The 24,771-nt window shown below is 36.7% G+C and overlaps 4 protein-coding genes across 8 annotated transcripts; all 4 read left to right on the forward strand.

Moving 5' to 3' along the window:
- The first annotated feature begins 9 nt into the window (after window positions 1-9).
- Window positions 10-2,448, forward strand: LOC132179418 (protein TIC 40, chloroplastic-like). Of its 2 annotated transcripts, none has more exons than XM_059592145.1 (4): window positions 10-488; window positions 1,149-1,252; window positions 1,322-1,368; window positions 2,119-2,448. In XM_059592145.1, exons 1-4 carry the CDS (start codon window positions 410-412, stop codon window positions 2,156-2,158), a joined length of 270 nt encoding a protein of 89 aa, XP_059448128.1. In that variant the 5' UTR covers window positions 10-409; the 3' UTR covers window positions 2,159-2,448. The 2 variants fall into 2 exon arrangements, with proteins under 2 accessions (XP_059448128.1, XP_059448129.1); XM_059592146.1 differs by having other exon boundaries at window positions 2,137-2,448.
- A 9,944-nt stretch (window positions 2,449-12,392) lies between these two features.
- LOC132177391 (uncharacterized) lies at window positions 12,393-18,084 on the forward strand. Of its 3 annotated transcripts, none has more exons than XM_059589676.1 (3): window positions 12,393-12,550; window positions 13,286-13,596; window positions 15,674-18,084. In XM_059589676.1, exon 3 carries the CDS (start codon window positions 16,014-16,016, stop codon window positions 17,943-17,945), a length of 1,932 nt encoding a protein of 643 aa, XP_059445659.1. In that variant the 5' UTR covers window positions 12,393-12,550; window positions 13,286-13,596; window positions 15,674-16,013; the 3' UTR covers window positions 17,946-18,084. The 3 variants fall into 3 exon arrangements, with proteins under 3 accessions (XP_059445659.1, XP_059445660.1, XP_059445661.1); XM_059589677.1 differs by having other exon boundaries at window positions 13,286-13,576; XM_059589678.1 differs by lacking the exon at window positions 13,286-13,596.
- A 50-nt stretch (window positions 18,085-18,134) lies between these two features.
- On the forward strand, window positions 18,135-20,580 carry LOC132177392 (uncharacterized). Of its 2 annotated transcripts, none has more exons than XM_059589681.1 (4): window positions 18,135-18,304; window positions 19,032-19,524; window positions 19,908-19,967; window positions 20,072-20,580. In XM_059589681.1, exons 2-4 carry the CDS (start codon window positions 19,342-19,344, stop codon window positions 20,381-20,383), a joined length of 555 nt encoding a protein of 184 aa, XP_059445664.1. In that variant the 5' UTR covers window positions 18,135-18,304; window positions 19,032-19,341; the 3' UTR covers window positions 20,384-20,580. The 2 variants fall into 2 exon arrangements, with proteins under 2 accessions (XP_059445664.1, XP_059445662.1); XM_059589679.1 differs by having other exon boundaries at window positions 18,138-18,304; window positions 20,066-20,580.
- A 265-nt stretch (window positions 20,581-20,845) lies between these two features.
- On the forward strand, window positions 20,846-22,396 carry LOC132179169 (15-cis-phytoene desaturase, chloroplastic/chromoplastic-like). Its single transcript, XM_059591820.1, has one exon. The coding sequence runs from the start codon at window positions 20,868-20,870 to the stop codon at window positions 22,296-22,298; it is 1,431 nt and encodes a 476-aa protein (XP_059447803.1). The 5' UTR covers window positions 20,846-20,867; the 3' UTR covers window positions 22,299-22,396.
- Window positions 22,397-24,771: the final 2,375 nt, after the last annotated feature.

The raw sequence follows: 24,771 nt of genomic DNA on the forward strand, positions 1-24,771 counted from the left end.
TTTGCCGGGAAGGAGCGTACCGGTAACGGTGAAGCAAAAACCAGCTCGAAGCACGGTTTGTTTGTATTTTAGTATGGATCGGAGTCAAGTCCCGGTCCGAGATCCAGTGTTGTTTCTAAACGGGTCGGGCATGGGCATTGTGGACAACATGTTCTTTGCTACAAATGTTAGATCTTAGAAACCATTGCCCGCCTCAAATCTAATAAATATTGAGAAAACCCTCCATCCCTCCTAATATTTCTCCACACCCTAAACCCGCAAGACCCATTGACAGCATTAGAACACCACCCTCCATAGTACATGCTGTCATATTTAAAATCCCCAACCAATCTCCACAAAGCCTTCCCCATGGAGAGAATTGCATTGTCCAGTTGGAATTCGTAGCTAGCAGTATTTGATAAGGATAGCTATGGTCTTGATTCATAAGATTGTGGATTTGTTTTGGTTCATAAGCTTGAAAGTTGAAGGAGGGGAAGAAATGTCTGAAGGTTAGGAACTTTCTCAGAGATTGGAAGGTGGATATTGTTTGTTTTCAAGAAAATAAACTTAATGTCATATCTCGTAGCGTTGCAGATTATGGGGGTGTCATCATGTGGAGTGGGCATTTATCCCTAATAACTATTGATATCGACTATGGTGGGTTTGCGTGATCTGATTGCCAATGGCTAACTCAGACTCTTAGTTTGGTTGTAATTGGAGGCAAATGGATAGAAATCTCACTCTTGTCGAAAATAAATGATCTTTCACATTATATATTCAGGTGCATAGTACCTTTGTAAATAAGCACTTTCACTTAACTGCTTCATCACTCAAAATGGTAGAGCAGAGCTTTCCTAATATGTCTATAGTAACCTTTCTGGGTGTAGCTGTAACCATGTGTATACAAAACTGCGCCAGTGACCTTTGACCCGCCATCCATTGTTAATTTGTTATTTTAAGATTGGTAGTACTACAAGATTATTTTAGAGATTGACTTGAATTTATTGAATACTTCTAAGTATCTCATAAAGTTTACTTTTCTCTGTTTCACATTTCTGTTTGGATAAAGTTCCATTACATTGTGTAAGGCAAATCACCCTCTTTGGGTGAATCAGTATTCTGTTTTAACTTCCCTTTTTTAAATTCTGCTTCTATTTTACATTTTGCAGATAAAATTAGGCTTTCACCTGAAGAAACTATTGCAAAAATAATGGCCAACCCTGAAGTTGCCCACGCCTTTCAAAACCCAAGAGTCCAAGCAGCAATCATGGATGTATGTTCTACCTGAAGCACTTTTTTAATCTTTAATACCAAATCTCTTAACATTATGTTGCCTTTCCAGTGTTCACAGAACCCACTGAGCATTGCAAATATCAAAATGACAAGGAGGTAAGCCCAAACATTTTTTTTTTTTTTTTTTTTTTTTACCTTAGACATGATTTTTCATTCCTAGAAGTATCTGCTTTTAAATTAATGCTTCTATAAGAATACAAATTCAACCCCATTTTTTTTTCTCTAAAATTAAACTATGCATCCCCCAATTCAAAATTCTCACAGTATTAAAATATAGATCCTATAGTAACCTTAATTAAAAACAATTCTCCAAGTCTCAAATGTATTATATATTTAGAGCCATTATTTGTCTCACCACCCTGTCTTGTTTGTATTGTACTAATTCTGCTTATCTGACCTTTGTCCTTAGTATTCTTTTCTTAGTCAAGAGTTGTCCTTATTTCACTCTCATCAAAATAATAAACTTATTGGGGAAAATCCACTTTAACCCTCATGAAGTTTCAGGAGTTTTTTCAATTCGAACTTCAATATTTAAAAATTTGCAATGCACCTCCCTAATGTTTCAAAATTTTCAATTTAGACATTCCGTTACTAATTTCCGTCTAATTGGACGAAATTTTTTTTTTTTTTTTAAAAAAAAAAGCCTGAGGGTAATTACGTAATTTCATAGATTTCCGTCCAATTTGACGAAAATTAGTAATGAAATGTTTGAATTGAAAATTTTTGAAACATTATGGGGGTATATTGCAAATTTTTGAAGGGTTCAAATTGAAAAACTCCTAAAACTTCATGGAGGTAAAGTGGATTTTTCCCAAACTTATATGTCTCTTTTTTTTTTTTTTTTAGTTTTCATTCCAATTCCAGGCTATGGTCGATGGTGGAGTAGAAATGCTTCATTATTTGTTCTTCATGACTAAGGTGGTTAGAACAAAACTCTAAATCTAAAAGCATGCATGAGTGAACATACTTTCCCTTGCTGGTGGCCATATACTGAGATGCTTCTTGCCGCATCCTGTTCTAAATTTTGACCAGTTCTTGTAGACTGAATTCAGCTAAGAGTTCCCTCGCCTCATCATCCATGGTCTGAATATGTAGATGGTTGAATAAGTTTGCTAGTTGTGACCAGTTGTTAGTTAAACTCTTATTTTGGTGTACTTAATGCAATAAATTTGCTCACATAGCGAAATACCTCTCGATAATCTCGTGGGATTCATTTGTCGCTCGTGCGCCCACTTGCACGCACAAAAAGAGTAATAAGCATAAACTTTCGAGCGTTTATAAGTTTTCCATATCTTATTTTGTTTTGGTTTTATTGTACCTTTTTTTTTCCCAAAATTTTTCGAAAGGTAATGCTAGACTGCGGAATTGGTTGCTTTTCCTCTCAAAATTCATTCACTTTTTTCCGTGGGGGGAAGAGGAGGGAACTCAAAATCTCTCCCTTAATTTTCATTTTGTAAACCCAACCTCTCATTTTATTAAAACTTTTGTATAACCTCTTTTCATTTTCACTTTTATTTTTGAAGTACATCTAACAACAAAAAAACAGACAAACAACAAAACAAACAAAGCTAGGGGGTGGATCTTTTCTACTATAGATGGGGTAAGGAGGGAGAAAAGAAGATGAGACTGCAATAAGAGTGAACTTTAGTTGTATCCTACATCCCAATATGTCACATGATGGACGTAAAAATTAGCACTTTTATGAATCTTTCGAACCTTCCAAGAGGAAGAGATTGGGAAGGCTTTAGTGCAACAATCCATTGAGAAGTGTGGATGAAAAATATCCTAATTGTATTAGTGAAAGCGTAATGTCCAAGCAATATACTTGTTCTTGATATTGGCAATGAAAGTTCAGCATCATTTCAAAAAAATTAAAAATTTAAAAAAGAAAATAAAATTATAATATAATATAATAGTCTAGTATGCACGAGAGGTCTATCTTATTGGCTATTTTCAACCCATTTCCACATTATGAACACCCTTACATCCCGTCGGTGAGATGTCTATTTCAAAGGAATGCAGACATCATTTTTTTTTTTTTTTTGTGTCTTTTTGTTTATAATTTATTAAGTGTATTATAGTTAGGAGGAAGAAAACGACATACAGACACGCCCACAACTAGGTTGGGCGCCCCCACCTAGGCTGGGTTTTCCCAACATCATTAAATTATTATTAAACCCTATTTATATTATATTACTTTTCTTGCCAACTACAAAAACAAAAACAAAAAATGCTAGAAAGTATATATTTCTTGGTAGTAAATACTGACAGTTGAGTGTCCAAAAATTTATAGTAATGTGCTAGGATTTATAGCTTATTGGCACGTTTTTCATGCGCCAAAATCTCTCGCATTTTCATGTGCCAAAATCTCCCGCTCCTGCCACATAATTGAATACTAGGTTTATTCGAAAGAAATTATTTTAATATCAAATAATAAAAACCAAATATGGTGCCACTTGATAATAAATTAAAAGAAATCATAATCATAGACATAAAAAAAAAAAACATAATACAAAATAATTAATTACTTATAAACATATATAATCGCAACCATATCATTTTTTTTTCTTGCAAATCTACTCTTTATAGCAAAATACAAACATACAAAATATCACAAATTCACATAATTTTTCATGAATTGGTGTTAAACTATTGCTCAATCAGTCCTAAGAGAGCGTCTACAATTCTTATCGTTTATGCCCATCTTAATCAATACTTAGTGAACAAGTGCTATAATAGTCACGTCCAAATAAAATAGCTACTTTGATCCTTCCTCCAATTTTGTTAAAGAAAAATTAAAAATTAATTATTTTTATTTATTTTTTTATTTTAAAAAAAAGAAGTGAAATGAAAATTCATTGGCAATCACAAAACTGCGCGCCCTTGTGTGGACTCATCCTTGATTAGCATTTTGGCTTGCATGATTCCGAAGAGACAAATATTTTAGACCTTGTTTTTTGGGTAAACAAGATCATGAAATTTTCCTCTATTTAACAACCAGTTGGATAGCTGAAGAATTTATAAAATTAATTGTTCCATTTTCCTCTATTTAAATAAGATCATATTATAAGAAAAAGAAGAATATATATATATATACAAAAGACTAATTAATTCAGTCCTAATCCAGAATCTGCTAAGATGAGTCATGATGCTTAAGCTTGCGGTGACATTGTGACAATGCCCCTAACATGTCCCTTCTCTCATCCGCTGGCCAACATATATATATTTTTGCTAGTTTACACTTATACCCCAAGTTTTCTTCTTTTTTTGTTTTTTATCAAAAAAAAAATATACAAACTACTGTTACCATTAATGTTCTCGTTAAACACTAATTGTATCAATATCATCCATAAATTATCAAAAAATTTCCATGTCTCATAAGGTCTAAAAAGACAAAAATGACTTTAAAAAGAAGACAAAAGTGTTCTTACAAATCAAAATTTTCAAAAAAAAAAAAAATTTAAGAATATTTAATTTTTTTTTTACTTTTAAGAATTTTAAAAAAATCTTATTAAGATAGTTTTGTCATTGTAAGGAATATTGGCATTTTTTAATAGATTAGGAGGAATTAATGGATTGTAGTTTGAAAAAATAATAATTGAATAATAGTTTAAAGATAATATATACGCTTATTTTCAAAATAAAAGAAAAATTACTTAAAAAATGATAATTCAGTTAATATAAAGCATGAATGATAAATAGTTATGAAAAATAAATTGGAAAAAAGAAAAGAAGATTATTCTTATAATAGTAGTTGAAGTGTCGCACATGGAAGTCATCTGGGGGTGTGGGGTTTTTCCATTGTCCAATGAGAAGCAGTTGCGTCAAGAAGTCTCCGTCCACCACGTGTCATTAGTTTTCTATGGAATTGTCTTTGGGAGAGTTTTTGTCGCATTCTGAGACGCGTGGTGGTCACTCTCACAGTCGCGGATCTAAAACCCCTTTTTATTGTCCAGTTTTTCGAACTTTAACGTCCTTTCGATTCCGGGAATCCCCGCCCCCAATTATTGACCCTCTGCCCAATTGGAACGCGCCACGTCTCTTTTTGCCAGATTCTCACGAATAGCACTTCGGATGGACGCAGCAAACTGGCAGAGAGAGAGAGAGAGAGAGACCCCATTGTTGATGTTGGGCTTCTACCAAACCCAGCCGTCGGCTTGAGCCTTCAAGCCATGAGCCATGAGCCACATTCTAATTTAATTTGAAACTACCTACGACTCCACGTGGCACGCCCATGTGACGGTGGTGGTGCAGCACACCAACAAATACAATTCTCTTTTTCTCTTTTTCTTAGAGAGAGAGAGAGAGAGAGAGAGAGATTTATGTATTGGAAAAAATCAGCAAACAAAATGTGTACGGCCAAATTCTTGAAATTAAGATATAAGTTTTAAAATATATATATATATATATTTGGGAGTAAAATTCTAATTTTTAAAAATTATAAGATCATTTAAAAAAAAAATTAGAAAACCATAGTGACTTAGGAGGACTTTATATCACCATGGATTGGGTCTCCATGACCATGAGAATAAAATCTTCTGAAAAATATTCGGTTAATAGTTAAGATCTCTTTAGAAAGATTTGGTCATAAATTGGACATATGTTTCATTAATATAAACAATAATAAGATATTATTTATATTTTAAAAATAATTAAATATTAAAAAATAAAAATGTCCCAACAAAGGTGGCGCTGAAACAAGGGAGAAGGAGGGGGGGAATATGGAAACATAAGGAGGACCATCGATAGTGGTTGTCCAAATGGGGAGTGAGGTCAGCACAAAAGTGGAGGGGCTACTACTTTTACTTATTATTTTAATCTTTCAAAGTGTCTGTCGTTTTTTTTATTTAATATTACAAAGTGTCTGCCTTTTGCTACCAACCAAAGGCTGTCCTCAAATAAATAAAAAATTAAAAAAAAAAAAAGGGAGGGGGGCTGTCCTTGCAATCCCACCCCTTTTCGATGACTTCGAATAATACTAGAAACAAAATTAGAGTTTTTATTTTTTTTTATTTATTAAATTTAATAATAATAACCTCAAATGCATATATTCAAATTTGTCTTTTTTTTTTTTTTTGTGACACTAATAGTTCTAAGCATCCATATGCTTAGATCCAAATGTGTTTTTCTCAAAAAAAAAGAAAGAAAAAAAAAAAAATCTTAGATCAGCCCATATATACTACAGTACTGCTATCTAAATTTTAATTACTATTTTACTATGTTGACGTGACATTATCAATAAACTATTAGTTTTTTTTTTTTTCTTTTTTCTTTTAACAAGATCTATGATTTAAAGGTGGATTGAAAATGCCCATCAACACCGTGAGGTAGTAGTGTGGTAGATGACATTACTTTTAAAATGACTTTTATTTATTTATTTATTTTTATTTTTTATGAATCTTTTTCTTTTTAAGGAATACTGATAGTAGAGTATAAAAGATGATTCTGTCTCCAATAAAGTGGAACTTAAATTTCCTATTCTTTTAAATGCAAAAGGTCAAAAGATTATGATAATTATTGAATTTTTCTTTAAGCTTTTGATGGGCATAACTTATAAAGAAAGTGGCTTTCACTATAACGTACAGCATGCTATGAAAATGTTAAGATTTTACTTTCGATTTTCGAATAATGATACAAGTGGGATTTTTTTTTTTTTTCTAAAGTGATATGATTTTTTAAATTATTATTAAATTTAAAATTATTATTATTAAATTTTGATTTAATTATAATTTTAAAAACCACTTACAAATGAGAAATACAAATCTTACTTCTAATATTACTCTTTCACCTTTGAATGGAGCTTCTAGCCTTCCAGCGCATTTGGATACAACTTCTTTATTATATTGATAAGGAGAAATGAGAATGCTTAGGAGCAGTTAGATAATCCAGTTCTGGCCGGTGATGGTGGAGGAAAGCGTCGGCGCTCCAGTATGGCGGAGGAACAAGAGGCTGGCGGCAGCAGATAGGAGGTGAGGGAGGCTAATTTCGACAGTTCCAGCTTTGTGGGAAACCCTAAACCGGTTGCCCAGTCAGAAACAAGAAGCATTAGTGCAGAATCAGGTTTGATGTCGCGGAGATACGGGAGGCTACAAGGACGTTGGGGAACAAACTAGCGAGGATCACATAATTACTCCTTTAATGAACTTCAATGAGGAGGTTACGGCTGGTCTAATTGTTCATGGTAACACATTCCTCCAAAGTGTCAAAAAGTCCTAGCTGTGGGCCTCTCACTACCAGCCCACAACTGGCCAATTTCTCATCAACGTTGGATGGGAGTGTTGACCATATTTCCATAGCCCTCGATGGCAAGGCAGCAGCAGTTTCTGACTTGGGTTTATTGCAAAGTTTTGACGTGGATGTGGGTGAACCCATGCACACGGACCACATGGACGAAAAGGAGGCAGCTTCGGAAGGGATGGAGTCCATGCAAGGGGACACGGCAGGTGTACAAAAAAAGAAGGGATCAAATTAAATCTGAGGACTTGGGAAAAGCAAGCACGCAGCAAGAAGGGGCTTGAGACTACTGTGAATTTTTTTTTTCCCAGTGCAACGTAAAAGGAAAGGAGTGGAGGAAAGCTTAGCGAAGGAGCGGAATGGAGGAGGAAAAAAGGGACGAAGGTCTGTTGAGGATCAAAATCTGACAGAATTTTTTCAGACTGGGGCTGTTCAGGAGTAATAATTAATGTATTAAGTTGGAACAAGACTAGGTATTAATGCTTTTGTTTTACAATAATGTCATCGTGATGCTAGGTTTATTAATTTGAAGACTAGTATTCTTGGCAGTGGCGGAGCCAACTATTTTATATTGGAGGTGTCACTAAAATTTTTTTGGTGTCCTAAAAATTTTTCACTCTAAAAATTTGGTAATTCACATAATATATGCATCACAAAAAATATCTATACAAATTTATAAATATGTGCTGAAATTGATATATTAGAAATGTAACATGTCGATACTATATCAAAAAGATAGAAATACAAAAAAAAAAAAAAGTGTCTAGAATTGCACTTTACCATAATCATTCCAAGAAAAACAAGGGAAATTTGACCAACTATACATCATTGATATATTACATCAAACATGTGATGTGTGTTAAGTTTGAGAAAGGCCAAAAAAGGAAACAAATGCTTATATCCCTCACAATCAAAGCTTAAACCATAATGACAATAAACAAGAGCAATTCAAGTCATGAATCAAGGTAAGTGGCTCAAGAATGTCACTTAGGCATCTAGTCAAACATGTGGTGTGCACAAATATTTAGTCATATGCAAACAACTCACGGATAATGGAAAATCATACCTAAATACATCACAAACAATGTGTATAACACAATCACAACCAGAATCAAGCATAACAATTAACAAGAAATGAGACAAGATTAAATCATGGGAATCATACCTAACATGTGCAATTTCAACATAACATTGAGAAGAAATTCATGCAAAAATAAGGCGAATTAAATATACTACAGTCTACAATGTGAAAATAAAACAAAATAAAAGATTCAAAGAAAACAAGCTACACCTACAACCAACTGTTGCATGTTGGAGCTTCCACCTAAAAGAATTATATATACATCCACCTCTGTTCGGTTGCAGAGAAACTTGAAGAAAGTGAAAAAAAATAAAAATGTTAAGCACTAAGTTTATCCATTTTGCTTTCATGGTTACCTGTAGGCTGTAGCTAGAAATTTGACTGAGACCAGCAGCCGGCTTGTTTGGCCGTCGATTCGTTCGATATTGAGGCCTAACGGAGCACTGAAGCAGTGAGAAACTGAGAAAGGGAACGGTTTTTTTCTCGGTGGGACTGGTTTATTTGCCATCAACAGATTGGGTTGAATGGGGATGGGGGTGCGCCGTGCGGGAGAAGGGATGGGGGTGCGCCGTGCGGGAGAAGGGATGGGGGTGCCGGGGTGCGGGAGATTGGGTAATGCTGTAATGGGTAGGGTAGGTAAAATGGTAAAAAGATTTTTATTTTTATTTTATTTTTTTTAGGGTGCCGTGGGTTTACAAAAAAAAAAAAATTAAAATCCTTGGGGCACCCCCAAGGTACCACGTGGCTCCGCCACTGATTCTTGGTATGATACAATCTTCTTTATTTAACGATCCAATCCACTTTGATACTTTTCATAACTTAACTCTTGCTTTGAATGATATTCATATTGCTAAAGCCTTGACTTTAAATGTTTTAACCTCTGGTAATGACATGGAAGAAGATAGCAGGCCTCTTACTATTATCTACCGAATTTATTACAAATTGTTAAAAAGTAATCTAAATCCTCAAGCTGTAATCAAGAATTTTGGTAACTCTACTTTGTTAATACAAAGTTCCACTCAGGATGCTAATATACGTACTCCTAAAATGATTCGATTGGATGAGATTGATCTTTCAATGAATGGCTTTTGGAGAACGTATCTAAGCCTGCTAGAGTTGTAAATGATACCACTAATCTTGACTACATCCAACATTATTTAGATGGATCTGTTCAAATTAGTTTTGTTGATTTAAATCTTTCTAACATAATAGAAAGATCATTGACTATTAATAAAAGAATGAATTCTTTTGCTGGTTCAGCTGTCTCAGAAGGATATCAACGAAGAGATAAAGACCTTAAAAAATTTCTTACTATTTCTAATTTAAAGTTGAAAGGTGTTTCCACTTATTCACAAGTTTGCTCTAGTTTTTATACTGCTAAACAAACTCCTACTCTTTTTCATACAGAAGAAGAAAAAGATGTTTCTCCTTCTGCTTCTGATTTTAATGCTCCACTTCCTTCTATTCACCAATGCAATATTATCCATGCTTCTGTTAAAAATTTATTTTCACAAATTGATTGGCCAGCCTTGCAAAAAGATTTTTTTCAAAAGAAAACCAACAACAAAGGCATGCTTATCGTGTTAATTATTCTGAAGATGAAAAATCTCGTATTAAAATCCAATGGACTAATAAAATGATTGAATTACAAAAGCATATTCTATTTTTTTATTTCCTTCAAAACTATTACACCTCTACTAATGCTTTAAATGTTGTAAAAAGACCCTTTGTTAAAAATGACAAAACTGTTATCAAAGCAAGTCATCCACCCTTAGAAAATCTTCTTATTGAGTGTAAAGGTGTTGTTCTTAAAGCTTCTCCTTTTAAAAATCCAAAAGATGATCCTGCTTTTTCAGAAACTAGAAAGATTATTGAACAAAATTATTTTGTTAATCAATCTCTCCATACTATTGGTCAACAATTGGATCGTATAGAAGAAAAGATTGATACTTTTGCTTTTACTAAAACTGAAAACCTATAATTCATTTACCTGAAGAAAGAAAAGGACTTGGTTTAAAAACTAGTAGCCAAAAAACTATTGAAAAATTTGATAAAATGCTTTCAGAATTAAAGGTAAAAAATGATCCCTCATGAAGTGCTTGCGCCATAAATCGTGGCAAAGAAGCTTTTAGACAGTTCTCAAACTACTCAGAAGCCTCCCCTACTCTACTTGCCTCTTCATACTCTTGTTTCATTGTATTCTATCATGCTCTTACTTATGTAAGTATTCTCTATTAATATAATAATACATTTGCAGTTACTAACATTAGTGTTTAATACTCCTTTATTTGATTTGCTTTCGCACTTACTCTTGAATTTTTTGCACTACATTCCCACAAGAGTGGATTACCGCCTGCATCCTCTCTCCCTTCATATTTTATTATTGTCATTTTATTCTTGCATATTTCATTTATTATATTACATTTTCATTCTTGCATATTTTCATTATTGCGCTTCTTCTTCTTCTTCTCTCTTCACTTTTTTCTTTTTTGGTTAATATATCTAAAGTTCTTGGGACAACACGCCAAAATTTTTATCTCCCTAAGTTTTTTTTTTGTTGAAAATTTACTCCTTGAGTCAATTGAAATTCCAATAAAATCCCTACTGTCAAATTTTTTTAACTACCGTTATATTTTTTGAAATGCACCGTTTTCCACGTTAGCATAATATTTTTTTATTAATTTAATTTAAAAAATTAAATAAAAAATTAATAATAATTTTTTTTTTTAAAAAAAGTTGAAGTGTCGGAGAGCCACCCTAAGAGGCAGACAAACCACCCCTTGGGTGCTCCGATAACCCAAGAGGCTGATTTCGAGGGTGGGCCGATTTGGCTGCGTGGAAGCCACCCATGGGTTGTTAATTAAGAATTGGCCTAACCACCCAACGGGTGCCCGCGAGTCACCCTTAGGTGGTTTGGGGTGGCCTCCTAACCACCCAAGGGGTGGCACCCCTTGGGTTTAGGGGTAGCCTGCGGGCAATCCCTTGGGGTGGCTTCCGATTTGGCCATCCCTTCAATTTTTTTAATTTTATTTTTAAATGTTTTATTAATTTTTATTTAATTTTTGAAATTAAATTTATAAAAAATTATTATGTTGACGTGGTAAAACGGTGCGTTTTAACCAATCTAACGGCAATTAAAAAAATTTGAGGATAAAAATTTTTTTTCGCATTTTGATTGACTCAAGGAATAAATTATCAAAAAAAAAAAAAAACCTTAGGAAGATAAAATTTTTTGCGTATTGATCCATAAACTTTAAATGTATTTACCTTTTTTTACACCCATCCATGGTACTATATATATATATATCTGGCAAGATATGTCAGTGGTTTGGCTCTCAAGCTCTCAGCAGACCAAGCCGTTGACTTGCGGGTTCAGCGGCTCGAAAAGTAAGCCGACGCCAACTAGGACGGTTTTAATAAATATATATGGACTATGGTGATCTGGGCGCGCCATCAAAACTCCACCCTCGTCCCGACGTCCACTAGTTTCTCTCCGCCACGCTCACGACAAAATATATTAAAAACGGTACAAAAAGACAAAAAAAACCCTTCTTCAGTATCCCCACATCACATTCCTGTAAGAAGAGCAATTACGACATTTCCTGACACGTCCTTCTCAACTAAAAGTATGCATGGCCTGTGCACGCACTAAAATCAGGGTATGTTTGGTATTTCACACTTCTTGACTAAACAACAAGTGGCTGCCCCCTCTAATTTTTATTTTTTTATTTTTTAAAAGACAAAAAAAAAAGAAAAAAAGGAGAAAATAGAGCCGCCCAAGTCAATTTGGTTTCATTTATTACGTGATTGGTTGTTTTTGCTATTTTTCTCACTCTGCTACAAATCGCTCTGCTTTCGTCGCTTCTTTTTCTTCTCTACCTGGGTCTTTCAGCCGAGGGATGACTCCGGCCACTTCTCAGATCCGCCAGCTTTTCTGAGATTTCCTGTAAATTGATTATCAGGGTATACCTGCAAATTATTCGTCTTTTTTTTTTTTTTTTTTTTCTTTCTTTTTTCTTTCTCTTTTGTTGGTGTTATTTCATTTGCTGAAACTTATTAATATTTGGGTTTGAAATTTGTGATTTCTTGGGTTTGTTTACTGCGTGGTTTGGGATTGTTAGCATTTTTGGTTCTTGGGTATTCTCAGTTCTCTGCTCAGCTTTTGTACTCTAATCTTTGCAGAAATTTGTTAATCTGCTATTTTTTGATTAATGGTATTTAAGTTTTTTGTTCTTGTTATATTTATTTTTTGTTGGTGTAAATGATTTGGGTATTAAATTCTTAGCTGAACCGGTAACATATTTGATCTGGTTTTTGTTCTTGATCGGGTTCATTGAAAATTTATATGGTGCTCATAGGGCTCGAGTCTCTCTCTGTTTTTTTTTTCCTTGTGTTCAGTGGTTTTGGTTTTTGGATAGATCTCAAATGTTAGTATTTTGATTTATCAGAAATTTCCATGGTTAATAGTTTGTGTTAATTTTAGTTCTTCTGTTTGTTATAATATTCTGCCAAAATAAAAAATAGTATTCCAATAAATCTGATATACTGAATTCATTTTAGGTGGACTGGAAGATTTTTTTCGCTTATTTTTGTTTTGAAGTTAATGGCCAAGTTCTGTTGGTGAACTAACATTTAGATATGGAAGTGCGTTTTGTTTTATTTCCATGTCTGAAGCTTTTACCTTTTCATGTGGTCTAGTTTCACAGAGGAACAGCCATAAATTTGCTTAGTGGGGGCTTTTAGCTGATTTGCATACATTGTTGAAGATGATACTGAGTGGAAGAGTTAAGGATGGAAAGGGAAAGTAGGAAATAAAAAAGACTGATTACAATCTTCAGAAGCTACATCCATCTGCAGTTTAGTGCACTTGTTAACCAGTAAAACAAATTAACAGTCAGGAGGAAGAATTGGCATTTATCAGGTCTGGACTGCATACTGCTCAGTACAAACAAAATGGATGTGGCTTTTTCTCCTGTTAAGTTAGTGAAGGTCAGAAGTCTTTGCCGAAGGTTTACCTCTTCTTTTAATAATTTATATAGAATCTGTATGTTTTCTTCCCAGTTAAGTGCTTTGTTGCAATGTCCCTTTTGAAAGAAAAATTTGGGTTCCTTTTTTTGAAGTATGCACTATCTATATCTTCCAAAGAATACAAAAATCTCCACATCTTCCTTCAACTCCTTGTTTTTTTGGCACGTGTTATTTAAGTATATAAAGAGGTGCTGCTCATTGAGTATGGGTTTTATCTCATTTGGCTCAGTTTGATTGTGTGAAAGTCATCTTTAGCTTGTTCTCTAGTCCTTGTCTTATGATTAATGATTTGTTTCATCAACTTTATGATTGATTTCTATATGGTAAGCTATAATTATCTTTAACATATAGGCTAGTAAGAGTTAACAAGAAGCTCAGAATGCATCTTTGTTGAATGAGGCATGGAACTAAATTAGCATGGTAATTATTCTCTGATGTAGTCGTGTCCCATCATACTCCTGCGTATATGAAACATCATTTTGTTTAGTTAACAGCCTATACCATCATTCCTTCCTATCTAACAGTAACATTAGGTGGCTTGAAATCATGCCTTCTCCTGTTGGTTTCAATTGGCTAGCTGAACTGCCTTCTCCTAACTATGAAGTTTATGTTCCTTGGTGGCGAAACATCACATAGGAACAACTAGGGTATCCTTGTTACCTGATATTTTACTTTTATTAGTATCTGTATAATATGGAGGAACCTATAGATAGAAATGGGCAGATAATATTTCTAAACAAATAGTGACTCTGACATCTATATGTACCAGACCTAAACGGTTACACATGAACTACATTTTCAGAAAGCCTGCAGTAGTTTCCAATTTTGTAGCATTTAGCAGTAGTTGGAAGGCCCTTATAATGTGGTACATGCTTGGGTAAAAGGTTTACAGATTGTTGATAACTAGTGACTTGAAACGTAAATAAAGTTTCTTTATTATTTAGTTACCAGCAATGCCACATGGATTCGTAAGGCACTCCTGTCATTTACTGGCCATTTTAATTTTAGTGCGACTATGTTAAAATGCAGCCACTTTAAAAGGGTGTAACTTTGAATTTTTAGGAGACTTTCAGCTTTGGCAGTTATGGAATTTTTATTGTGTTCAATGTCCAAGGGAAACAAAAACCTTTTTATGGGTTGAAGTCATGCCATATAATTATAGGGCTAATGATCCAAATATATATAGGGCTAATGGGGTTAATGACTCAGCTTAATTTTACTTCTAAAATAAAAAAATAAAAAAATAAAAACACCAAGCCTACTCATCAGAGGCGATGGCAGCTAGGAAATTAGGGCTGTGGAGGAGTCCGGAGGTTTTCCAATGCCTCCAACTTAGGTGGAGACCGAAGCTGGAAACTCTATTTCTGACTCCGATGGAGTCAATGCCCAGCCATATTAGAAAACATTACTAAACAGGCCCTCTTTTTTGCAAATCCTAGAATTTTGTTTTTTTTGTCAGTTCTGGGGTTGTTTTTACGTCAAAGATTGAACTTTAGTATTCCAGGAGACTTAAAAGTTCAAGAAAGCCCTGATCTTGACCATTTCATGGCTGTCCTTTACTTCATAACTTCTCTTACCCTACTCCTTAAAGGATTGCAAGGTGTCCTGAAGTCATACAGCGGATTGAGTTTTATGGTGACTAATGACCATACTTCCATGCATGCATAATATAATTCATGGCTTGTAATGTAAATAATGTGGTTGTACTCCAATATTTTTGAATGAGGCTTGCATGCTATTAGATCTTGGTCTTGTGGTTTTGAATTGATAGTAAATTGAGACAGCGATTTCAAGTTTTGGTAGATTTGCTGAATGGGGATAATGACTCAGCTGAATTTTATTTCTTAATGACTTGGCTAATAGTTTGTGGATCAATCAGAAAAAGATTATAAGTGACTTTGTTTTTTACAATTTTGAGTTCGAATAATGCCAAGGTTTATTAATTAGAATATCCACAATCTTGTTTTGCAACCAATTGTGGAAAAAAATTTCATATCTAATTCTTTTCCCAATTTGACTATTTTATTTAAATGCAGTCTTCTTTTTTCTTTATTGCAGGGTTAATGAAGCTATATGGTTTTTCAGCTAGGAGCACAAGAAGCTCCAAAGATCTCTGCACATCCCTATTAACCATTCTTATTAAAGGGTTCTATCCAAGAAATGTTATCAGATACTGCTTAATGTGCTTTCACTGAAAGATTCTTCTGTGCTGTTGGTGCTGATATATAGTAAAGATGGACAGATCAGACACGTCTGGCTTTGTTAGCGGGGGAAGTAGGATATTAGAATTTCTTCTACTTTTTCATTTAGTTCTGTTATATCGGATTGCTTGTAGCACATTGTAAAAAGTGTTCTTTTAGTTGGGGTTTTTATAGCTGTAGTGCACAGAGTCGAGAGAATGGATCTGAACAAGAAGGGGGTTCTTTTATCTTATGATGGAGAACTAAAAAAAAATGACACCTTTGGCGACACTACCCTACGCTTGAATTGCCTTGGCTTTGGAGGTGGCGATGCAGACAGATATAGGTGTAACCAAAGCAGTCTTGGGGTTAACTTTTCCAATGCTTCTGATGACGGTTGCCGATTGGTGCTTGGGTTGGGTCCGACACCAAGTGCATACTCTGATAGTTATTACAATGTGGACTTAAAGAAGAACAAGGGATTAGCTGCAACATTGCCACAGAGGTTTTCAGCTGAGAGTGATTCAATCCTACAACTCAGTCTTTCCGGAGGTACTAATGATTCTTCAAGTGTGCTTGATATTTCAGTTTCAACAGAGACTGATATTAATAACTTCTCTCTTCGAAACCAAGTATCTGCTGAAGATAATCATCTTGTGATTCCTGTTGTTGATGAAGGCTCTACCTCAGCAAAGAAATCAGGTGGCTATATGCCATCACTTCTTTTGGCTCCAAGAATGGACAGTGACAAGGTTTCGATCCAAACTCAAGTTCTAGAGCTTGGGGCTAAATCCCAGCCGAGCCAGGAACCATCCACTACCTCAGAGTACTCAGTTGGCACTGGCTCTGAGCAGGCAACTACAGGAGCATCTTCAGACCACCGAAGTAGCAATTCTAAGAAATGTAAATTTTTGGGCTGCACAAAAGGAGCACGAGGGGCATCTGGTCTTTGTATTGGTCATGGGGGCGGACAGAGATGCCAAAAACCAGGGTGTAACAAGGGTGCTGAGAGCCGAACCGCCTATTGTAAGGCCCATGGTGGAGGGAAGAGATGCCTGCACTTGGGTTGCACTAAAAGCGCTGAGGGGAAGACGGAATATTGCATAGCACATGGTGGTGGCCGACGATGTGGATATCCAGATGGGTGCAACAAGGCTGCGCGAGGCAAATCAGGCCTTTGCATTAGACACGGAGGGGGTAAGAGGTGTAAGGTGGAAGGCTGCACCCGTAGCGCTGAAGGACAAGCTGGTTTGTGCATCTCTCATGGGGGCGGACGCCGTTGTCAGTACCAGGAATGTACCAAGGGTGCACAAGGGAGCACTGTATTTTGCAAGGCACATGGCGGCGGAAAGCGTTGCATATTTGCAGGGTGCACCAAAGGTGCTGAAGGGAGCACGCCATTGTGCAAGGGGCATGGTGGGGGAAAGCGCTGCCTCTTTGATGGTGGTGGAATTTGCCCAAAGAGTGTCCATGGGGGCACGAACTACTGTGTTGCCCATGGTGGTGGAAAGAGATGCGCCGTGGCAGGTTGCACAAAGAGTGCACGTGGCCGCACAGATTGTTGCGTTAGGCACGGGGGAGGGAAGCGGTGCAAGTTTGAAAATTGTGGGAAGAGTGCACAAGGGAGCACAGATTTCTGCAAGGCGCATGGTGGGGGAAAGAGATGCACATGGGGAGAGGGAAAATGTGAGAAATTTGCAAGGGGCAAGAGTGGTCTTTGTGCTGCTCACAGTAGCATGGTGCAGGAGCGGGACGCAAACAAGGGCGGCTTGATTGCACCAGGGCTCTTCCATGGTCTTGTATCTGCTGCTTCAATTTCAGGTAGCAGGTTTGGCAACACTAGTTCTTCCTCCAGAGTCAGTGTTGCCCCGAACTGCATTGGGTCGCTGGAAAAGCCGGGGAAAAAGCAACATCTCCTACCCCCGCAGGTGTTGGTTCCTTCATCAATGAAGTCATCATCAAATTCTAGTTTCTTGAGTGTTGAGAAGGTAGGGGGTGGACGAATGGATGGGCAAGGCATTGGCATTGGCATTGGCAGTAATGGTGGGAGCAAAAGCTTCGACTTTATGGTTCCGGAGGGGAGAGTCCATGGCGGGGGTCTCATGTCATTGTTTGGGGGTAATCTGAAGAATGCAATTGATGAGATATAAATTCAAAAGATGTACATTTTTTATGTTGTGAATTAGGGAGATTTCAGTGGTGAATTGTGCATAAGGTTGGATATGCTTGTAACATTCAAAAGACTCATAAAATAGTTTGTATCAATGAATAGGGGTTTTATGTTGTGCTATTTTTTTTTTTTTTTTTTATTTATTTATTTATTTTTTAAGTTGTTTTTTCAGCAATATATATATAAAATAAGACGGCGGTATATATTCACGCCCATTTTGTAAAGGTTGAAAACCGCAGTCCCTAGTTTGCATTGAAAGCTCACCGGAGAAATTCCAGCTACGTCCAATCAAAGCAAAAGCCTCTTCGCTGTTCAGAGTCCTAGCTCGCCATCTCTAAGGTTTGTTATTCTTTTCAAATTTTCAGTTGATTCTCTGTTCTTCACATTTCTGAATTTCATGAATCTTGTATTCTATGTTGCTCCTCGATTGATTTCCAGTTGATTTTTCTGTTCAAATTTCTAGTTGATTCTCTATTTTTCACATTTCCGAATTTCATGAATTTTGTATTGTTTGTTGCTACTTGATTGATTTTCCGTTGATTATTCTGTTGAAATTTTCAGTTGATTTTCTGTTTTTCACATTTCCGAATTTCATGAATCTTTGTATTGATGTTTTTTGTTTCTACAACCTAAATTCAAAATCTATCACGTGTTCGAGAAGTTCACTATAAAACAAGAAAAAAAATTCGTCCGAAGCATTGATGTTTCTACTGGAAAGCGAATCAGCGCAATTCAGATTGTTCTTCGTTTTTGTAATTTGTTTTTCCTCTCTTTCTCTCTCTCTCTCTCTCTCTCTCGTTTATTCAACGATTTGTTCATTTTTCTCTCGTTTAATTCATTAAATTTTCATTTGAAACGACTGGAATTATTCGATTGTACGTCTTCTCTCTGTATTACCATGGCATAGAAGAATATAATTTACGCGGGAAATTCAAAATGTTGAAAACCTAATTTCAAAAACAAAGCCGAAAGCAATTCATCCCTAAATTTCACCGAGAGAGAGAGAGTTAGGAGATTTGGCATGAGTCTCAGGCAAAATAACCGAATCTTCTTTTCGAAATTGCAGGAAAGCTCAACATGACAACATCCAATGGAAGACTTTTACGGTAACAGCAGCAACTCAAAGCCCCCTGGACTCAGGAGCAACCTAAACGGCAGCGCATCGATGGACAACCTGTCGCCTCTTGGAAGAGGCCGCTCCCAGCTACTACAACGAGAACATCGACCTCGGAGAGTCGCAGCTCTTCAGGTACCTCCGCGCGGGGTCTCCGGACTCCTTCAAGTACGCGCCGCTCTCTCCGGTGGAGAACTTGGATGTGGTGAGGTCGCCGACGGTCTACGCCACGCCAGTGAAGGTGGAGGAGGACGTACTGGTTATGGATGGGATTCTGGTCACCTCAGCAATTCCAGCTGGAAGGTTCGCGAGGTCCGTCACCGTTTCAGGAGGCCCCGCGACGTTGTCTTCTTCTCCGTCGTCTGGTGGGAAGAGTCTCTACAAGACCGACATTTGCCGCTCCTGGGAGGATTCTGGAAGCTGCCGCTACGGCAACAAATGCCAGGTCAGCTCCCCCCACGCCCAACTAATTGATCTCTCACTTTTGACCTATTATCGGACGGTTCCGATTTCTCATCATGACATCAAAAATAGTCATCGTCTTCTTTAATGGCTGAGATTTAAAAAAAAATTAATATATATATATATATATATATATATATATATATATTTCTTTTCTCTTCTTTTCTGTTTCTTATTTTTCTTTTTAGTTATATAATGCCGTTTTACTGACTCTTTTTTGTCTTTGTTTAAACATTTATTTATTTATTTATTTTTAAATGTATTCTGAAAATGTTTTAAACAAAACAATATTCAAATTCAACTCAACTTATTTTGAATGCAGAATTGATAAATTACCCTTCTTTTTGTCTTTTTTTTTTTTCGCAGTTTGCACATGGAAAGGAAGAGCTACGCCCAACTCGTTTCCCTGCCAAGAACAAATCTGAGGTGAAAAATGAGAAGAGAAAAAAAAGAAAAGAAAAAGGAATTACTTATATCCGACTGTTAACATAGCATTTATGTATTTATGTTGTGATTTTGTAAAGGCACAGACACACAAGCCATACAGTATCTTTGGAACAGGAACATACGGGCCAAAGAATCGCTTTGCGTGTCAGCTCATGGCAGCAGCATCCCAAACAGCCTCACCTACCAAAGCAGAAGGCACAAGCAAAAACTTGTCCACCACTTGTATCACTGAAGGCGATTGGTCTCCCCAAGATGATGGCATTGAGGTTGTGCTGCCACATTCTTCAACTGGAAAGCCTCCATCAAGGAAAGACGTTAATGCCTATGTTGAGAGTGTTCTTTATGGTCCTAGCAAGAAAAAGAGATTGCCGGTGTTTGATGAAATTTGCTCCTGATGGTTTCTCACAACAATCTATATACTATACATAAATACTTGCTCTTCTAATATTTGGGCCTCTTAGTTGGTGTGATTAGAGGTAATTGGGATTAGAATAATCCTCCTACACTTGTGTGTCGCTTTGCTTTTCTGATGACTCATTTACTATACTACCTCCATACAAACAATTACAATATTATTACATTTTGATGCAGTTCCCCCAAATTCTTTAGATTTTATCGTATTTTATATATTATTCTTATATTCTAACACCACCTAATTCTAATAAGTTTGGCTTGCAAAATAAAGTTCTCAATCCTTGGGAGGATATGATGGATCGTGGATCTATTTTCATTGAGTTTTTTTTTTTTTTTTTTAATGAATGGCGTGGAGACACGTGGAAAGGTCAGCCACATAAGCAACAAAACCAGCTCCCACTCAGAGTGGCCATCCCATCCAAATATCCAATCCTATCATCCGAAACCAAAAAACCTCATCCAACGATGACTCTCTTCCTCTCTCCCTTTCCCCCACCACAATACACCCACCACCAACACCGCGTTCTACCCAAACCCCAAGCATCATCATTCTCCTCGTCCTTCCAGCCAATACAATCGCACCCTAAATCCACAGGTGTCGTCGTCATTGGAGCTGGCCTTGCGGGTCTTGCCGCCGCCACCCACCTCAACTCCCGCAACATCCCCTTCCTCCTCCTCGAAGCTTCCGACGCCGTCGGCGGCCGTGTCCGAACTGACGTCGTTGACGGCTTTCTTCTTGACCGCGGCTTCCAAATCTTTATCACCGCCTACCCTGAAGCCCAAAAACTCCTTCACTACCCATCATTAAACCTCCGCAACTTCTACTCCGGCGCTCGGGTTTATTACAACTCCCAATTCCACACTGTCTCCAACCCTTTACGCCACTTCTGGGACTCCATACAATCCCTCGCAAACCCCATTGGCTCGGTTTTCGACAAGCTTCTGATTGCGCCGACGACGCTTCGGGTCTTGTCCAAATCCGACGACAAAATTCTCACTTCGGAAGAGCTTCCCACCATCGATTTGTTGAGGAGGTTCGGGTTCTCCGATTCCATAATCAGGAGGTTCTTTCGCCCTTTCTTCGGCGGAATTTTCTTCGATAGGGAGCTCGAGACAACGTCAAGGCTATTCCATTTTATCTTCAAGTGTCTTGCCCTCGGCGACAATGCACTTCCGGCGAATGGTATCGGCGCAATCCCCGAACAATTGGCGGCGAAATTGCCACCCAACTCGATCCTGTTGAATTCCAAAGTCGTTTCCGTCGATATTAAAGAACCGGATTCGGGTTCGGGTTCGCCGAGTGTGAGGCTAGAGAACGGCGAAGTTATTAGGAGCGAGCTTGGTGTTATAGTGGCCGTTGAAGAACCCCAAGCGGTTAAGCTTTTGCCGGGAAGTAGCGAACCGGTAACGGTGAAGCAAAAACCAGCTCGAAGCACGGTTTGTTTGTATTTTAGTATGGATCGGAGTCAAGTCCCGGTCCGAGATCCAGTGTTGTTTCTAAACGGGTCGGGCATGGGCATTGTGAACAACATGTTCTTTGCTACAAATGTGGCTCCGTCGTATGGCCCAGTGGAAAAGGCTCTGGTCTCGGTGTCGTTGATCGGGATGTTTGAGGGCATGTCTGATGATGATCTGAGGGCTGAGGTTATCCGGGAGCTGTCGGGATGGTTTGGGGATTCAATGGTGGGGTCGTGGAGGCACTTGAGAACGTATCGGATCGGGTTTGCACAACCCGATCAACGGCCTCCAACGGATTTGATGAAGAATCCTAGAATCGGGTCGGGTGTGTACGCGTGTGGTGACCATTTGACTTCGGCTACATTTGACGGTGCTTTGCTTTCTGGGAGAAGAGCAGTAGAAGCTTTACTCAGAGACAAGGCCTTGGTTCGGGGTTAAGATTTTTATTTTTATTTTTATTTTTCTTTTAATTTTTTAAAGATGTGATTATTTTGTTGGCTTTTCTATTGTTATTTTTTGGACAGACCATATCTGTATTTATTTATTTATTTTTTTTGACATGTCCGCATAAAAGGAGATGAAGATTCGAACTAGTGACCTTCGCTTTATTAAGCGTGGTCCCAGCCGATTGAGTTGGCTCTTGGGAATACCATATCTTTATTTTAGTTCCATTTCCATGATTTTTGCGAAATTTTGTTTCAATGGCTTCATTTATTTTTGTAAAGCCATAAATTTTGTATAAATTGGGTGGTAGAAAAATTGTTTATACTCATTTGAAAAGTACATATTTTTTTTAATAGTATACATAATTTTTTAATATTATGTGCTTTATGTGTGTTAGGCTATTTTGTAATAATCATTGATAATTATTTAATATAATGGTCATAATTAAGTGTTTGTTAAAATAACAATTTATTATTATTAGATTAGCAGTGTATGAATATTAGATTGATAGTTTATTATAATTGGCATTTTATTACTGTTAGATTTATAGTTTATTATTATTATTATTAAATTAACAGTTTATGACTGTTGGATTAATAGTTTTATTATTGTTTTTAATGAATAGATACAAATAACTGCCATTCTAGAACTATTAATAGTCTATAGCAGTCCAATTTTTAAAACACATAAAGATTCTATTTTCCTTTGTTTTTTCTGGTATGGGCAAGTAATTTCTTAAAGAAAACGACTTGCAACACACCTTTAGAAGGATTTCGATTTTTCTAGCATTTTTTGTTTTTATTTTTTGATCGGGTTATTATTATTGTGCTCCTTTAAAAATTCCGACCTCCAAGAAAATATGTTTTGAATTACTTATCAAGTACAAATTAAAACAATAGGAAATTTTAACCTTAGAGAAAATCCGTACTAGTCCTTCTTTGTCAACAGTGGCATAATTTAGAGGGCGATTGGGATTAATTTGAGCAAGACAGATAGAAATAACAAGAAGAAAGACATAAATTGAAAGAGAAGAAAATCGTAAAAGAAATTAAAAGAAAATGTGGAATGAAGAAAATAGACACAATAAGTTATGGGGTTCGGACTATGACTTATATTCATAGGATAAAGTCCAAAGGGCTACATTGTTGCTCTTATTCGCTATATAAAAATGACTTGCTTACATAAGTATTTATATACTACAAAGGATTCTTCTAGCTTCCAATATTAATCTCACACATATAACTCCTAATTGCATTATAAATGCTAAGTTACCCTCACATGTAGAATAAATCCTATGTAACCCTCACATGTAGAATAAATCCTATGCTAAGTAATCCTCCCAAGTGCGTTTAACATTCAAACGAACTTTTTGAATGTTAAACGCATTTTTAAACCATTTAAACGCATACTTAAATAGGCCCTAAGTCCATTACATCAAGTTGGCCTCTTCTGACTATATATTTGAAAGTATACCCAATACCTTTCCTATTTTTTCTTACATTAGGACCAGGAAATGCCTCCTTATATAACCCTTCTGGTTTCCTCGTATTGCTAAAAAAAAAAGGGGGCGAATTGGGGTTGTTCATTTGTTCATGTAATACTTACCACGTTATTCTAAGTAATAAAATGAAAAATGCTATGTGTTTATTTAAGCTTAAAAAATAAAAAAAGGAGTCAAACCTAGGTGGCCGCCCGCCAAGGCTTCGATTAGTTTTTTTTTTTTTTAATAACAAAACAAAGGGGGTGGTTCGTGACCATCTTAGTATCGGTTTTTCTAACCACCTAAACATAACAGCAATTGCTATTAGTTGTTTTAGAGTCTGTTTGAGATTGCGTTTGAAAAATAGAACTTTTAACTCAAAAAGAGCTTTTGGATAAAAACTTTATTTTTAAGCTTTTATCAAAGTGTGTTTTGACAATTTTTAAGCTTTTTGAACTCTTAAAAGCGTTTTTAATTTTTTACCAAACAAGTATTCTTTTTCTTTAAATAAATTTTTTTGAGTGTTAAACATTTTTAATCTTCTCTAACGCTATTAGTAGATAAGTGATATCAATGGCCTTTTCACCCATGGGAAAAGAATGGTAACTGGTTTGCCACTTGGCGCACCTTTCATCCAGGACGCGGATATATACCCTCCTCCTCTCACTCTAGACAAATACGAAATGCTCCATCAACGCCTAGAGTTTCGTTTCCCTGCTAAGAGAGCGAAGGACAGAGACAGAGTGTGTGCTGCGCGGGTGTATGACGACGTCGTATAACGGGATGAACGGAGTGGGGGGAGCGAGTTCGCGGACCGTGCTGATAACCGGGGCGAGCAAAGGGCTCGGGAGAGCGCTGGCTCTCGAGCTCGCCAAGAGGGGCCACACCGTTATTGGCTGCTCTCGCACCCACGATAAGCTCATCTCCCTCCAATCGGAGCTCTCCTCCCCTGAAAAGCACTTGTTCCTCAACGCTGATGTGGTCAGC

The sequence above is a fragment of the Corylus avellana genome, chromosome ca4 (genome assembly GCF_901000735.1).
Source record: "Corylus avellana chromosome ca4, CavTom2PMs-1.0".
Classification (NCBI taxonomy): domain Eukaryota; kingdom Viridiplantae; phylum Streptophyta; class Magnoliopsida; order Fagales; family Betulaceae; genus Corylus; species Corylus avellana.

Bases quoted from the DNA above. Each gene is read 5' to 3' on its own strand.
- LOC132179169 (XM_059591820.1), top strand. From the start codon at position 20,868: ATGACTCTCTTCCTCTCTCCCTTTCCCCCACCACAATACACCCACCAC.
- LOC132179418 (XM_059592145.1), top strand. From the start codon at position 410: ATGGTCTTGATTCATAAGATTGTGGATTTGTTTTGGTTCATAAGCTTG. The intron at 489-1,148 runs GTTAGGAACTTT...TACATTTTGCAG, and splicing joins AGGGGAAGAAATGTCTGAAG to ATAAAATTAGGCTTTCACCT. The intron at 1,369-2,118 runs GTAAGCCCAAAC...TTTTTTTTTTAG, and splicing joins AATATCAAAATGACAAGGAG to TTTTCATTCCAATTCCAGGC.
- LOC132177392 (XM_059589679.1), top strand. From the start codon at position 19,342: ATGGATGGGATTCTGGTCACCTCAGCAATTCCAGCTGGAAGGTTCGCG. The intron at 19,525-19,907 runs GTCAGCTCCCCC...TTTTTTTCGCAG, and splicing joins GCTACGGCAACAAATGCCAG to TTTGCACATGGAAAGGAAGA. The intron at 19,968-20,065 runs GTGAAAAATGAG...GATTTTGTAAAG, and splicing joins CTGCCAAGAACAAATCTGAG to GCACAGACACACAAGCCATA.
- LOC132177391 (XM_059589676.1), top strand. From the start codon at position 16,014: ATGGATCTGAACAAGAAGGGGGTTCTTTTATCTTATGATGGAGAACTA.